This window comes from Patella vulgata, chromosome 6 (genome assembly GCF_932274485.2).
Source record: "Patella vulgata chromosome 6, xgPatVulg1.2, whole genome shotgun sequence".
NCBI lineage: Eukaryota > Metazoa > Mollusca > Gastropoda > Patellidae > Patella > Patella vulgata.
The window spans coordinates 56,146,856-56,162,371 of NC_065884.2; the positions used below are offsets into that span (position 1 = coordinate 56,146,856).

Below are 15,516 nucleotides of genomic sequence, written 5' to 3' on the forward strand. Positions count from 1 at the left end.
AACATAAAACCTCCAGGTTAGCGAGTCAATGTCTTATTCACTGAGTCACCACGACTCCAATTGAAATAAATAAATAAATAAATACTTTATGTTATAGTTCCGCAATGACATAACTTCTTATCAACATGCTTTCTCGTAAAGAAAAAGTACAAACGACAAATCCCTACTTTGTATTCGAGACTGTATGTGTGTTTGTATTCTACATAACAAATAAATTGCCTCAATATAAAACATTGTTAGTTTGTATTAGTCATGTAAGGTGTTGGGTTAGAGAGACAACTTAGAATACGAATAGACAAATAAAGATGTCGACAAGGGTAACATCATCTTTATATTCTATATTATAATTTGTTTGTTTTAATGGACACCGTCTCCTCTACGTGAGTATCCATAATAATTTGGTTAGTTTTTCTTTTTAATTTGCTGCATATTCTATATAAAAAATAGATCACAATAAGAAAACTGGTGTACAACGTCCCAACACATCGGAAAGTCCTACTCGTTGGTTATTCACGGTGTGAAATCAGTGGTCGTCTCACTATTGAAGCCTATAATCATGCCACAGCACGGACACCAAGCGAAAATCTATTCGAAGTAGGTAATTGAGAAATAAACACACCTCTGTACTAGACTTTTTTACACAAACCACTGTGTTAACGCGAAATACACGTATTCAAATGTGACCTAGAATGTAGAGACTACAACAACTTCAGAGGTGAAGTCGTATTGTCGCGTAAAAATGTCGTTTTGTCGTTTTAAAATGTCGTGATGTCGGGTTATCTTGTCCTGATGTCGCCTTTCCAGAACAATTGTAGAAGCGATCATGCTCGTCTCAATATTAGGTTATGGAATTTTGCAGCGTTGTTCTCCCTGTCGATAGTGCATGACGAAGGTCCTAGCAAGTGGGACAAAACCACAAGCTCCTGTATACACACTGGATCTTAAGGTCTGAGTCAAGTGGCGTGGTTACGATTTCCCGCTTGTACGTGACAAGGAGTAGAGCTGCCTGTCTAACCGCGTGGGTGTTCTCCGGGTCCTTCGGTTCCCCCACTCCTAAACACCCGAAATGACCTAGTTTGTGTCGAGTGGACGTCAAACCCAGTTTCTCCCTCCCTCCTCCGGTTTTCACCAAATTTCGGTAGCCGTAGTGACTCAGTGAGTAAGGAACTATCTAATTAACCAGATCTAGGGTTCAATCCCGGTGGCGGTTGAGAAAGTTTCCCAGAATTTTGCAGAGTGATTTGCACTTATCAGTGGTATAGGACGGACGATCTGGCGAGGATATTGTCTATACGTGTGCGTTTATGTAAAGAATCATTGACGACAACCCGACATTACGACAACCCGGCATTAAAAATGTCATAATGTCGCTTTAAAATGTGGTATTGTCGGGTTACAATTTCGTAATGTCGGTTTTTCGAACTGTCGGGCGGGTTGTCGTGATGTCGGGTTAAAATGTCGTGATTTCGTGATGTCAGGTTGTCGCTTTATGAAGGTCGACATCACGACATGATGCCAATCAGCTACCATACAATTCGGACATTGGTCAATTGCCAATGGTAATAAAATATATACAAAAATACACTTAACAATAAGAATAATATTATTTGTGATGTAAAATAGGCCATGGGACTTTAATATGTCAGAAATTGACATGGACACGTAACACTCTGTAATCAATATTATATTATCAGCAGTATGGAAGCGTATTTGGGTCACTACTTATTGACATAATATCGCAACACATCGAACTAAAATATGTCAACTTCATGAGTTATATTACAAAAAAATCGACTTAATAAGTCGACTCGACGCATTTAATTCACCTCTAAACGACAAAAACTATGTCGATATGTTTACATCATGCCTATAGTCGATTTGACTCTAAATCAACAAGTCATATTTTAATGCAATATATAGACTTAATAATGTCGCCGTTTTCAGTTATGTACCACGTGCTTAATTTCATTGCCCGAGATTGCTTATTCATGAAAGTGCAGCCAATGATGGGGTTTAACGTCCACTCGACACAAACTAGGTCATTTCGGGACTAACATATGGTTTAATTTTAGGGGTCTTTAGCAGTGGGAGGAAATCGGAGGACCCGGAGAAAACCCACTATGTTGGACAGACAACCCTACACCTTGTCACGTACAACCGGGGATTCGAAACCACGCCAGTTGACTCATTGCCCGAGATTGCTTAAACCCCATCATTGGCTGCACTTTCATGAATAAGCAATCTCGGGCAATGAAATTAAGCACGTGGTACATAACTGAAAACGGCGACATTATTAAGTCTATATATTGCATTAAAATATGACTTGTTGATTTAGAGTCAAATCGACTATTGGCATGATGTAAACATATCGACATAGTTTTTGTCGTTTAGAGGTGAATTTAATGCGTCGAGTCGACTTATTAAGTCGATTTTCTGTAATATAACTCATGAAGTTGACATATTTTAGTTCGATGTGTTGCGATATTATCTCAATAAGTAGTGACCCAAATACGCTTCCATAATATTATATTATCAGCAGCCTTTCTTATTAGTTACATAGCAAACCAGCTTAGTTATAAGAGGGTACAATTATCCTACATAAGTACATGATTATTAATATACAAAGTTAGTTGTTTAATCGATATTATTTTACCGAATTATTTGTGTAGAGCGCAAAAGATTATTCGATAATCTAGTTTTGTGTTTTATTTCAGTGATTTGAAATGATATTTGTGCTATGCAGGTCGTTGGTTGTATGTGACAGTCCTCATATTGCTGTAAAGGAGTTCAACAGTTTACTTGTGCATTGTTTTATTGTTTGGTGATAGTTCAATTAAAAAAGTATAGCTCAAAGGTAAGCGACAAAAATTAAAAGATATTCATTAATTTGACAACTGTGAAACTTCATTTTCTTCAGTATTAACATGTTATTGACATAGTGCTTCCTAAATGAATTAGTAGTGCAACCCCTGTTTCTTAAAGCAATTGATTACCATTATTATTGCATTTGACGAAGGACAGTTTTGTTGCACTTAGTATACATGTATCTAAATATCACGGAAACAGATTCGTATAAGCCTTTGAGTTGTTTTCGTATTCATATCAGTTGTTATACTATGCTCTATTCAACCTTAAAGAATAAACATTGCTTAAAGTTTCTGAGCGTGATTATAGCGCTATGGTTCAATATTATGAAAGTTGGGTCTTTAATAGGAATTTCAGCTCACAAATGGTTTGATTTTACGAAGTATTTACAAAGATTGACGAATTGAAAATTCCATCGATCTATGTTGCGCCCTATGTAACAGGTATGCCGCCATCTTTATATTTCTTGAACCAAATTGATGGACCTGAATACAAGCTAAGAGACTGCCTAGCGTTGGTATTTTGATTTTGATTTATTTGAATGTTAAATAATCAATCTCAGTACATAATTAACGTTTGATTAAACCGGGCGCGAAATAAGATAATTTCCAAAAAATGCAATTTATGCATCGTTACTTTAAACCATAATAATGTAGTTGGCATTAATTAGTCTATAACAAATAAAACAATATTTAGTTATTTTTGGTATGTATTTTCTACAAAGATTATTCTGTTTTGTAAACCTTTCTAAGACTAAGATTATTTTTTTTTTTTTTTTAAAAAAGAAGTTAACGCCTCGGTGATTGAAAATAACGACAACAATGAAACTCAATATCCAATTAAAATAATATGTCTGGTTCAAATAGTGTTTGAAATAGTGCCTCAATTTTTTATTTTACGTTAAATGCCCTTGTATTTGGATTTAAGCTCTTTGGACGTGGCTTGCTTCAAGGTTCGGTTATTTCACACATTCGCGAATGTTATGTGACAGTAACCTTCACAGTAGACATATAATACTCATGCACCAAGCTCTCTGTACATTTCAGTGCAATAAAACTATTGCAGTATGGTCGCATGTATAGGCGTACGGGGAAATTTTTGACTGGGGGAGGGGGGCGGCGGTGGTTGGTGCCCCAAAAAAGTAGTTAGATTCTTAGTATATTACATAATAATAATAATAATAATATCTCTTTTGCGATGAATAAGTTCTTAATTTCTAAATCATCAATAAAAGAGAACTAAATTTTATTTACTTGTAATATACACAACTAAAAACAGTTGTTTATGTAACGGTAACTTGTGGCTTACTGTACTCCAAACAATAGAGGGTACGAGTCTTAAGATTTCTATTTAATTGCCTAACTATAGACACTCTGAATTTTAATTCGCTGTTAAATTGGACACATTCAAGAACACAATATTTTTTTATCCAACTTTTACAAAGTGCAATTGTGTGCCCAAATTTTCGCAGCATTTGGTGTCCAAAATGGGGGGGGGGGGGCTCCAGCCCCCCAGCTCGTACGCCTATGGTCGCATGTAATATAAAACAGGTTGTTGTAGCTGTTCAAAATGACACAAGAAACCGACGTAAGCTTGAAGTAGCCTAAATGTTAACCATCAAGTGCAATATTTCATGCTATTTTTACCCCAGTGTCCTTAAATAAATAATATTAAAAAGATAGCCTAAATGTTAACTATCAAGTGCAATATTTGATACTATTTTTACCCCAGTGTCCTTAAATAAATAATATAAAAAAGATAGTGGAAGGGGTGGGGACAAACGAATAAAGGTAAATACCCCCACCCTAACAGCATTATTTGGTTAACCTCATATTAGGTGTGTCCGGTTAATAAACACAGTGCCTATACCAAAACTTAAATTCGCCGTGCCCGGTTAATAAACACAGTGCTTATACCAACACTTAATACGTTGTTGTGGACTTAACTGTCGCACGACGTTTTTTAATAAACTGACAATGGGCCTATCGTATTCTCGAATGAGAATAGTCCAAAACGAATTTTAAAAAATATTTAAACATTGTATAAATTCTGTTATAAGGGTGGAAATTCCGGAGAGGTAGCATGAACGTCTGATTAAGAATGTTTACTGCTTGGAATCTTTAGCAGGCGCTGGATGTTCAAAAATAAATTTAAGGGGAGATAACTAATCTAGTAACCGGACGGTTAAAGTTTGATGTGGGAAGCGGTGGTTTTGTTTGTTTTTAATTATGTGTGTTGTATTATGGTAAAGTCGACGTTATTCAATTTAATTTTAATGATTATTTAAGATTAGCTGTAATAGGATGGGATAAATGGCAATTTGGAGGTCGATACTATGGAGAGCTGGACAAATTTATCGTTTGACGTCGTCATTGTCAGAGAGGGGCCTTGATTAGATAGAATCATCGTTACCGAACTAAATACAAAGGCGACGTCTTTCGTTTCACTATACTGCTTCAGAGGCGTACATTATTATATGGATTTTGCTTGAGGAGTGTTTAGCAAAAATAACACCGACTGATGCACAGCCCCTAATAAAAATACTGATAAACCTAACGAGTGACACCTCCAGGAGCCGAGCACCATCCGGAGAATGCTCCCCAGAGGAAATTTTGGAATCTAGAGTTAGAGTCCCTGAAATGCCATTTCCTGGACTTTGGAGGAAGATTTTGCAGAATTATTAACACGAGTAAAATTAAGTAGCCTACTATTTATTGAGAATTTTGCAAGAACGTAGGCCTACAAAGTAGTGTGAATCTGTGACAACTTATGAAAGTGATAATAATTACATCATTTATATGGATCAATGTCCTCATATTTTCATCAAGTCAAGTTTGACCACCGATCTGCGATTATGGCAAGATCGTTCGTGTCTGTTAAAAAAGGAGCTAAATCGCTAATATTTGGGACCTAGAAATTGACCCAAATGGGCCGCAACGCATATAATAATGTAATCTGATTGTATATAAACTGATTTACATTCAATTGTTTCCGTTTTGACTCTAATTTCAAATCAGTTATGTCCAGCGAAATACGGCATGTGTCTCAACCCTATAGCAATTTCTAGCGTCTGGTTATTCCAGTCTATTAAGCAGGCTCTCCAGTTAAATTTGTCTAGCCTCGTTCTTTCTGGTCACTTGTTGCAAATGACGCTAAAACGCACTATGGTACACGATTCGTCTACCAATGGTAAAATGTTTATTTGGTCTTAAATATTGGATATCAAAAGCCTGCCTTTTCCTGATAAGATCACAACACCAATGTTGATTTGAATTGACAAATAATTCGTATTTTCAACGTGTAAGACTTTGTATGATATTGAGTTAGAGACTTAGCTACTTTAAGCAAGAGACAATAGTTAATTGAGAAGTTCCTGTTTCATTACTGAAAGCATAACAAATTTTACAAATTTGAGCTTTGGAAAACGGCGCGTATTGTGATATCAAATCAAAGTAATCAGACGATTAAGTATTTGTGGGATTTTCCCTTTCTATTTTGGCCTTGTTTGTTTACCGCATTAATGTGTTTATTCGCCGATCCATAATTTAGTCGCCGATCTATAATTTTGAGACCGACTGCACTTATTTTGAGACCGACTAACCCCCCCCACCCCCCACCCCCCCCACCCACCCCCTCACAGTTACACCCCTGTAGTGCTTGACATATTTTTAAATGAGTTGAATATTTTGGTGAATTATCTAGTCTATGAGTATTGAGATTAACCGTACAAGGTTGAAGATAGGCCTACACGGTAATACAGTGTGGCTGGTACAACTGCGGTCTAACTGGACAGTCTTGCCGTAAGAACTCGGACCCGTTGTAAAAAAATAAATCGCCAAGTTTGAATAGTAATAATGTCTTTACGTTGTAGGCCATGTTTACAAGGGGTCGATCATGATGATAGGGTCTGTCATTGAGTCGAGCGGCATGGTTTCCATTTATAGTATGGTATCACCGATGATATTTGCTTACCGTGAATCGCTCCGAAATTAATTAAAGATAAATTATGGGAGATCAGATAAAGAGCTGGCAGTTCTCACTATAATAGTTAAAAACTAGATATGTAAAGCGAATTTGCTGAAAATCTCAGTCAAATTGTTCCACGCTAATCCGAAATTTTAGCGATTGAATTTTCGGCCTAGCCTCGATGATCATTTCAGGCCTAAAGAATAGGCAGATTTAAACATACATTATGAAAGAGCTAAATCTGCCTATTGCATATGTCTTTCTTTAGGCCTGAAATTTCATCTAAATTATTAAAGATACATTATGGGAGATTCGATAACGAGTTTACAGTTTTCACTATAATAGTTAAAAACTAGATAATGTAAAGGCAATTTGCTGAAAATTTCATTCAAATTGATCCACTATGAACCGAGAACTAAGCGATTGAAATGTTCGCCTAGCCTCGATCATCATTACTAAAGTCAGTACGATAAACAGCATAGTCTCGATTATTCATTTAATCGTTAAATCATGAGGGAAAATTATGCAGTAAATCGGCGCATAAGCCACCAAAGATCGCAGGCTAGCGATTCCATCTAGAGTTGATTATGGCCTGGATAGGTTAATTAATGTCTAATTAATAATTTAGATAACATTTCAGGCCTAAAGAAAGACCTGCAATAGAGAGATTTAGCTCTTGCATAATGTATGTTTAATTAGACATTAATGAACGTATCCAGACCATAATCCACTCTCGGTGGCATTGGATTTCTCCGATATTAAATAAATTAGAACAGTTCAGACATGTTTTGATGTAATCTAAAAATGGAGGAGCGAAACTTTAAATTGGCTAATAAAGACGGGCATGCGCCATAAAGTGTGCTATTAGGGAAATGTTACCCGGACAGCGGCCCTACGACCTCGTCTTATATCAAATTCCAACTGCCAATGGTTCTTGTACATGCACGCGCCAATGTGTATGGGACCTCGGGTTTGCATGTCTAGTCGTTCGAGTGGAACAAAAAAACAAAATCCCGCGTACACATTGACGTGCACGTAAAAGATCCCTTGACAGCTGGAATTCGATATAAGAGTAGGCCTTAGCGCTACTATCCGGGCCAGACTTCCCTCATAGCACACTGTATGGCGTATGCCCGTCTTCATAAGTCAAGTCGGAGCAGATCTGTACGACGTTAAACCCTATTTTATTTGTTTTTAATAATAAATTCATCCATATCAGTCTTATAATTTGGGCTTTTTTTTTCAGATGTTTCCTAAAATGACCGGCAGAATGAGAAAATTTTGTCCTTATTTTGTTGTGCTGCTAGTGGCTTTCTTTTACGTGGTAGTTAATCTTCTGACTGACAGTTTTGTTGCCGTTGAAAGTCGTCATGGTATTCCAACTCCGGCCATTCCACGACAAGAACAGAAACCCGTGACAACTGTGCTACAAACAACAACTACTGCTAGGCAACACATATGGTATCGACCGGAAAACAATCCATTGTTTTTTACACCCCGCAAATCTGTTGTTAACCCACTGAACTATAACGTAGTCATTTCCGGTGACCCAGATTGTGTCAATGATCCGCCATTTTTGACAGTTTTAGTACTGAGTATGCACTCAAGTGGCGAATATAGAGACGCCATCCGGAACACCTGGGGGAGTTTGGCAAGGAATAACTCGTGGCCAGGGTTTAATATCACAGAAAAAATTAAACTTGTATTCTTGTTCGGAACTGCTCAAAGTTCAACACAAAATGAAGAGTTGAAAGCTGAGGCAAAACAAACTCGGGATATAGTTATGTTTGATTTTTTAGAGTCATATTTTAATTTGACCTATAAGGTCCTAATGGGCTTTAAATGGGTGCAAAAATTCTGCCCAGAAACTAAATTTGTGCTGAAATGTGACGAAGATACGTTTGTAAATATCCCCAAAGTAGTTGAAAGACTTCGTTCAAAAGAATGGAATACTAAAATCGCTGGGCCATATTTCACGAACGAAATAACGAGACGTGGTGGCAAGTACGAGGTTGCCGTGTCCGCTTACCCGTTTAGAATATATCCAGCACACGTTAAAGGAAATATATATTTCATGCCGACAGATTTAGCCCGGAAACTTCTTAATGCGAGTTATTATATGCCGTACGTGAATATGGAAGATGCATATATAACGGGTATTCTGGCCAAGTCTGTTGGGGGTATTAACTACAAAGGGCTAAACCGAAATGAATATTCTCCATCTCGTGCTTTGAAGGGCTGTGAATTTCTTTCAAAAGTTGCTTCACAACAAATTCAACCCACAGATGCTCGAGACATTTGGAAGAAACTGAACAGTAAAACTGACTGTAAATAGCGAAATCAATGGCGTCCTTGTCTCATCCATGGAGAGTGTGTGACTTATATGGGGTCTCAACAAAGCCTAAAATCGATTCAAAAAGTCTATAAGTGGAATTTTTTTTCATCGCAACTGATATTGACAAATGATAGCACACCCCTTAACGTAAAAGGCGAAGTAATACACAGACAAGATTGGCGTGTTCATCAAGGTTACGTGATGTATAGGATAGAACTGTCTAAACACATTGCAAATGTTATTCTAACAGGGGGTCGTGGTGGTTCAGTAAGTAAGGCACTGGCACACTAACCAGAGCGTCCGGAGTTCGATCACGGGATTTTTCAGCGTAGTTTCTCCTTTGTGCGGGATGGAGCGGTCAGACAAGGACAGTGTCTAGTCGTTCGGATGGGGCCAAAAAACTAGTTCCCCTGTACACATCGGTGTGTACGTAAAAGAACCCTTGCCAGTTGGAATTCGGAATAAGAGTAGGCCATAGCGCCCCTGCCAGAGCACAATTTCCCTCAATTCATAGCACACTACAGAAAAGTAAGAAGTTAAATCCCATTTCATTTCATTTCAATTATTCTAGAATAGAGATCTTTGCTAAGATTTGAAGAATGGGAAAGGAAGGCCAGTTATTGTCTGAAGGAGAGGGCGGTAACGGTGACTATTTGAATACTGATAATTCCTGCTGTGAAGAGGGGGGGGGGGAGGCACGAGAATATCTGGGTTTATCTGGTGGAAACCAAATATTCATACGCGTAATTGACTATCTCGAGATCAGAAAAGACTTGTAAAATAGACAATTATTTTATGTTGATTGTTTACAGTTATAGTTAATTCACAGAGCCCTATAAGTATATGGTTTCCCCCTTGTCAGTGGTGCAGGACGGAAGGCCTGACAAGGACAGCTGTCTAGTCTTTCGGATGGGACGAAATCCTAGGTCCCGTGTATACATTGGCTTACACGTAAAAGATCCCATGGCAGTTGGAATTCGATATACGCATAGGCCGTAGCGCCGCTGTCCGGGCGTATGCCCGTCTTCATTAGCCCATCAGGAGCAATACAGTAGGACGTTAAACCCCATTTTATTTCATTTCGTATAAGTATAAAAAAAGTCCTATTTTGTTATCATTTATTTGTTTGAAAGTTACTACTGTCTCCGAAATATGGACAATCAATTCTGTGATCTATGTTTAACAAAAACTGCCTTCATATTCATTTCTTATCAGACATATTAAAGGTATGTATGGTATTCATAGAAAAATCTCTTGATTTTTTATTCTTCGGGTCAGATTCGCATAAAATCGGAATTTTGCTGGTATTGGAAAATTGCAAACAGACAATTTAAATTTATCAAAAATTGTATGTATATACAAGAGTAAAATATAAACTGGTTAGGTATGCCAACTCCTCAAAGGGAGAGAGAAAGAGCGAGAAATGGGGTTTAACGTCCACTCGACACAAACTAGGTCATTTCGGGACTAACATATGGTTTTAATTTTAATTTCAATAATTCGCTTGCGCGTAGGGGTCTTTAGCAGTGGGAGGAAACCGGAGGACCCGGAGAAAACCCACGAGGTTGGACAGGCGACCCTACTCCTTGTCACGTACAACCGGGGATTCGAAACCACGCCAGTTGACTCAATGACAGACATTATGATACAGTGGTGTGGTTTGTTTTGTTAGAGTAATTGTCTATCATTTTGATCATTACTTAGAGCCAGACGTGGATTTTAGAAACCAGAGCTGCTACTGATTCGGCGCACTAAAAATTCACTGAAAAACCGCATCCTTTAAAAAAATACATCTTTCATAATAGGAGCTTAACGTTTTACAAATCAGGCTTAAAATACACTCTGAATAAGATTTGCAATTATTTCTTTGCAGATGAATTATATTTGATCAATAAAGATTATGTACATAATATACTTTTATAATCAAAGCTGGGTTGCTATTTATAATCCATGCGGTGTAGCCTCTAGAAATTTAATTCACGTAACTGTATTGATATACCTGTATGAGTATACGGAACTATGGCAACACATAATCAATTAGTAAGTAGGCCTATATGTAAGACGAAGCAGCTCTTTATTCAGTGTTCTTCATTCCGCCCACACCTAGCATCATAATGTCCCGCTTCGATGAATTTGGAGAAAGGTTTTTGGAAAAACGTTTTGCAAGATTGGTTTTTGGAGATTTATATTTGGAAATTTGTTGTTCTAGATTTGTTTTTCGTTGTATGTCTCTGAAGAAATGTAAATGTAGGCTAATTTTTTTGATTTTCTAAAACGTAGTTTAAATTAAAATACAATTAAATCAAACAAAAATACAATTTACAAATCTGATATTAAGATACAAATTTCAATGTTAGTGTACAAATGTCGAAATACGAAAACAATGAAGAAAAAAGAATTAAGGTCTATGAATTAAGAACTATGAATTAAGAACTATGAATTACGAACACTGAATAAAGAGATGTTTGGTCTTCCATAGTCCTAATCATTTCTGAACAAGCATTAGGCCTAAATGTTTTTTTCTGTGCGGTCGCGTTTGCTATATTGCGTTCTGTAATCCATGTGGACGGAGATAGAAAATAACTTTTAAAACAAATAATGATAGTTTGAATTGAATTTATTAATAGGACTTCCTGAATAAACTATAACTTATCGTTTAAAATATAAATAGGCCTACCGGTAGTAAATTAGTCAGAACTAGTAAAGCACCAACTTTTTCTCACTTTCTCTGATCTCGTGACAATCAAAACGTTTTATTAGCCGTAGCAAAGATCTCTATGTTCAAATAAATTATATTTGGAATGTATTTCAGCAGTTCTATCACATTATGTAACATTGGGTGGACACGATCATTGATATATTGTCCTTTAAATTAAAGGTTGTAGTGTTATGGTTATATGTTAATTAAGATTCGATCATTTGTTGGGGATAGGGGTGTCGAAAGCTTTTTTTTTTAAATGTAGATTTCTGTATAATAGAAAACAAAAAACTTCAAACGTTGTCGCCTTTAGATTATTTACTTGGAATATTACATTTTATTGTATTTTGATTACCCGATATAATATGGGAGGTAACTCTAATATTTTGGGTCATATTTTATAGTTATCTCCCTTTATATAACCATTGTCTTTTCGCGAAAAAATGACAATGACTGTGATTCCCCAAGTCCTGAGATCATTCATCACTCAGGAACTAAGATGTGTAGGCGAAGTACATATACTTTAATATTTGACAAGTAGGAATGAATTTCAAAATACGCCAAATTCGAGATATTAATACAGAAACTAGTATATATTTAGATAGTGCTTCAAAAGACATTTGAATGCCGACTGCTTTTTATACATATATATATATATATATATTTTATTTTCGTTTGTAACTCAAAACAATTCGTAGGCTAAATTACCTATATTTTACCTAAATGCCAAGATTTTAGTATATAAGTTCCAGGCAATAAATAGCACGACGTGCCTCTCAATGATGGAGCTATATCACAACAGACCCTCGATCTGTGTTTGTAATCGTGTTGGTCATCTTGTCACCTGTATTTATTTGTCCAGTTGGTCAATAAAAGAATTAATGAGGAGCCGGTGGGGTGTTTGATTTAACCATGTAATATAGAATTGAACAAATAAAGACATGGGCTGATGAATGTATGGTGAATAATACAACAAACCCAGTGTAAGGTTTTATTGTTCGACAATAGACGAGATTAAAGAACAAGGGAGCGTATTGTATTAGATTTGTTTGAAAACATTGTAGAGTACTAAAGACGTGTTTAAACCAAAAGGGAAGATCGTAATGTATAATTTGTAATCAACCGAACGTCCATCGAAAACAGCCATAGAGTGCAAAGGGTGGAGGGGGAATTACATTCCATCTGTCAAAGGATCTTTTACGTGCACGACAAGGGGTACATCAGACCTTCGTTTTCGTACCATCAACCACTTACAAGGGGAAAACAGGCTTGAAACTCCCGGGGAACATTTCTCGGTCAGCAGCGGGATCGAACCCCGAACCTCCTGGTTTGTGAGCCAGCTTTACTCACTGAGCCATCCAGCCCCTAAAAGGCTAAATACACCACACTACTTTTCTGGTAAGAAACAAAAAAGGCATACCATTTTGTCTTTGTAAATTACAAAAGCTGTCTGGGGTATTATGTACTCTGGAAAAGTTGTTATATAACCGCCGTTTTGGTTGAAGCCAATGAAACGGTCTGTTAACTCCGACTTCTTGACGTGCCATGCGCGGAACTGTGGGTAAACCACTAGAAACGTCAACGCTCACGCTGATTGATTAATCAATGTCTGACGTCATAGGTGAAAAGCCGCTCGTATGACCCCTGACACGACCTTCGGGTAGACTACAACTTGTCAGATCTTCATGTAGTGTTGGCCATCGAAAGTATAAAAAAAACGAAACGAAATATAGATCTGTATTTTAATCAGATTGATCTGATTTTGGAAGGGGAAGAGGCTTGCCCTGATAGCTACATTTGCGCACTTTTATTTCATCCAACACAGCAAGCTTTCGACGTATTTTAAATCATCTATAATGGCGACGTCAGGCGCCCGTTTTTATGAAGTTATTAAACCCTAGTATCAAATCAGCTGCCGGATGAGCTTTTAGAATCGTATTGAATCTCGGTGGTATTTCGTGGGGATGGGGCTTAATGATAACATTTATTGAACAATTATTAGGCGGACTATTGGTTACCTAAAAAGGCCTCCATGTCGCCTGTAAAAGCGACCAATTGGTTTAATCTGTGGTTTGTATTACCCCAACAGTTCTTCCCTAAGTGGAATGTTGACGGATCGGATATCGTTCTAATTGATTCGACACTTACATTTAGTGTAGTTTAATAACTCGAGTAAACATGCCGTCAACCAATAGGAATATATAATGAGAGTTAAGCCCCTTGTTCAGGCCTCCGCTGAAGGAGGTAGAATTATTACTCTACACGTTTCATCTTTATCTGATATCACTTAAAGAAAGTTGTCGGAGGCCAAGAGGCGACATTCTCGTGTTCAAATATAAATTCATGAATGTTTTAAGAAGAGCTCGACAAGTGGGGAGAATAAGAATATCAGGTGACAGACAAATGAAATTAAATTCTGACCTGTCGAACATCGGCATTGACATTCATGAATTGAATCCATTCAAATTCTTCATAGGTACTCATTCATTCATGTTAATTTACATAAAGGCCTATTTCTTCTGTTAATTCTTATTTTATATCCATTCTAAGAATAGATAGATAAACTGGGCAGCTACTTTAATCAAGTTTAAACATTTTTAAAGTCTAAACGTTAGGTAAAATAAAGTGCGTTATTGGTGTCACGGGCCCCATCAGAACTAGAGTGATTGTTCGCTGGAAAGAATAAATTCGTGATTCAAAAATTATCTCCGGACACAAAATTAATCAAGTTGGCATGTTAACTCAGTTTTATCGGCATATTTAAGGATCAAACAGATCTGTTTATTTTCTTACTGTTAAAATATGCCGGTTATTTTCTCAATTTCACAGTTTTATTTTATACGATTGGTACTTTGACTACATGTTTTGTATTATATGTTTGTATATGGCCAGCTTACGATGCAGATTCTAGATAATAAAATTTAGTTAGTTATTATTCTTAGAAAATGGGCGAGATCTGCCACTTCCTGATTTTTTGCAATTAAAGTATTGTGACATGTTTGATACGTTGACTGATTTGGCAGGCGAGTTTGTATGATCTATTTGCGCGTGGGTGATTTAGGCTGATGGTGCAATCCCTTTTTGTCCTCTGTAAATTCTGATTATACGTATTAAATCTTTAAACTATTTCCACCTTTATCTCTCAATTCAGTCAGGGTTTCCGGAGGATGTTTCAGTTTACTGGCTTGGCCTTGTGAAGATAACCTTCCCGATTCCCGTTGCCGCGTTTAGTGCAGTCCGTCAAAATTTTCGCGACCCTCGTCGTGAGGTGCTGGTTTATCCAAGTTATACGAATTCTTCAAGACCAAGATTCCAGGGTCCGAATTTCGACATGGACCGAGTTATACCTTCGACATTTTTATTACCGCCTTCAGGGATGGTGCTTGGATATTAGGGTGGGACTTTGACGGCCTACTCTTATATCGAATTCCAACTGCAAAAGGATCTTTTACGTATAAGCAATGTGTGCACGTTAAATCGGTTTTTCTTCCCATCCGAACGACAATACGTCTTCCCTTGCCAGGCCCTCAGTCCTGCACAAACAACATGGAGGAACCATGTCGGAAAATCACGATGAAATTTCTCGGCCAACTCTGGGGTCGAACACGGGACCTCCAGGTTAGCGAGCAAAAGTCTCACCCACTGAGCCACC

General features: G+C 37.2%; 1 protein-coding gene across 4 annotated transcripts; it reads left to right on the plus strand.

Annotated features, from left to right (window-relative positions):
• Positions 1 to 238: 238 nt before the first annotated feature.
• Positions 239 to 12,903, plus strand: LOC126825209 (beta-1,3-galactosyltransferase 5). 4 transcript variants are annotated; one of them, XM_050554769.1, is made up of 3 exons: positions 239 to 317; positions 2,715 to 2,854; positions 8,078 to 12,903. In XM_050554769.1, the coding sequence occupies exon 3, from the start codon at positions 8,078 to 8,080 to the stop codon at positions 9,164 to 9,166; it is 1,089 nt and encodes a 362-aa protein (XP_050410726.1). In that variant the 5' UTR covers positions 239 to 317; positions 2,715 to 2,854; the 3' UTR covers positions 9,167 to 12,903. The 4 variants fall into 4 exon arrangements, with proteins under 4 accessions (XP_050410726.1, XP_050410723.1, XP_050410725.1 ...); XM_050554768.1 differs by having other exon boundaries at positions 262 to 380; XM_050554770.1 differs by having other exon boundaries at positions 289 to 401.
• Positions 12,904 to 15,516: the final 2,613 nt, after the last annotated feature.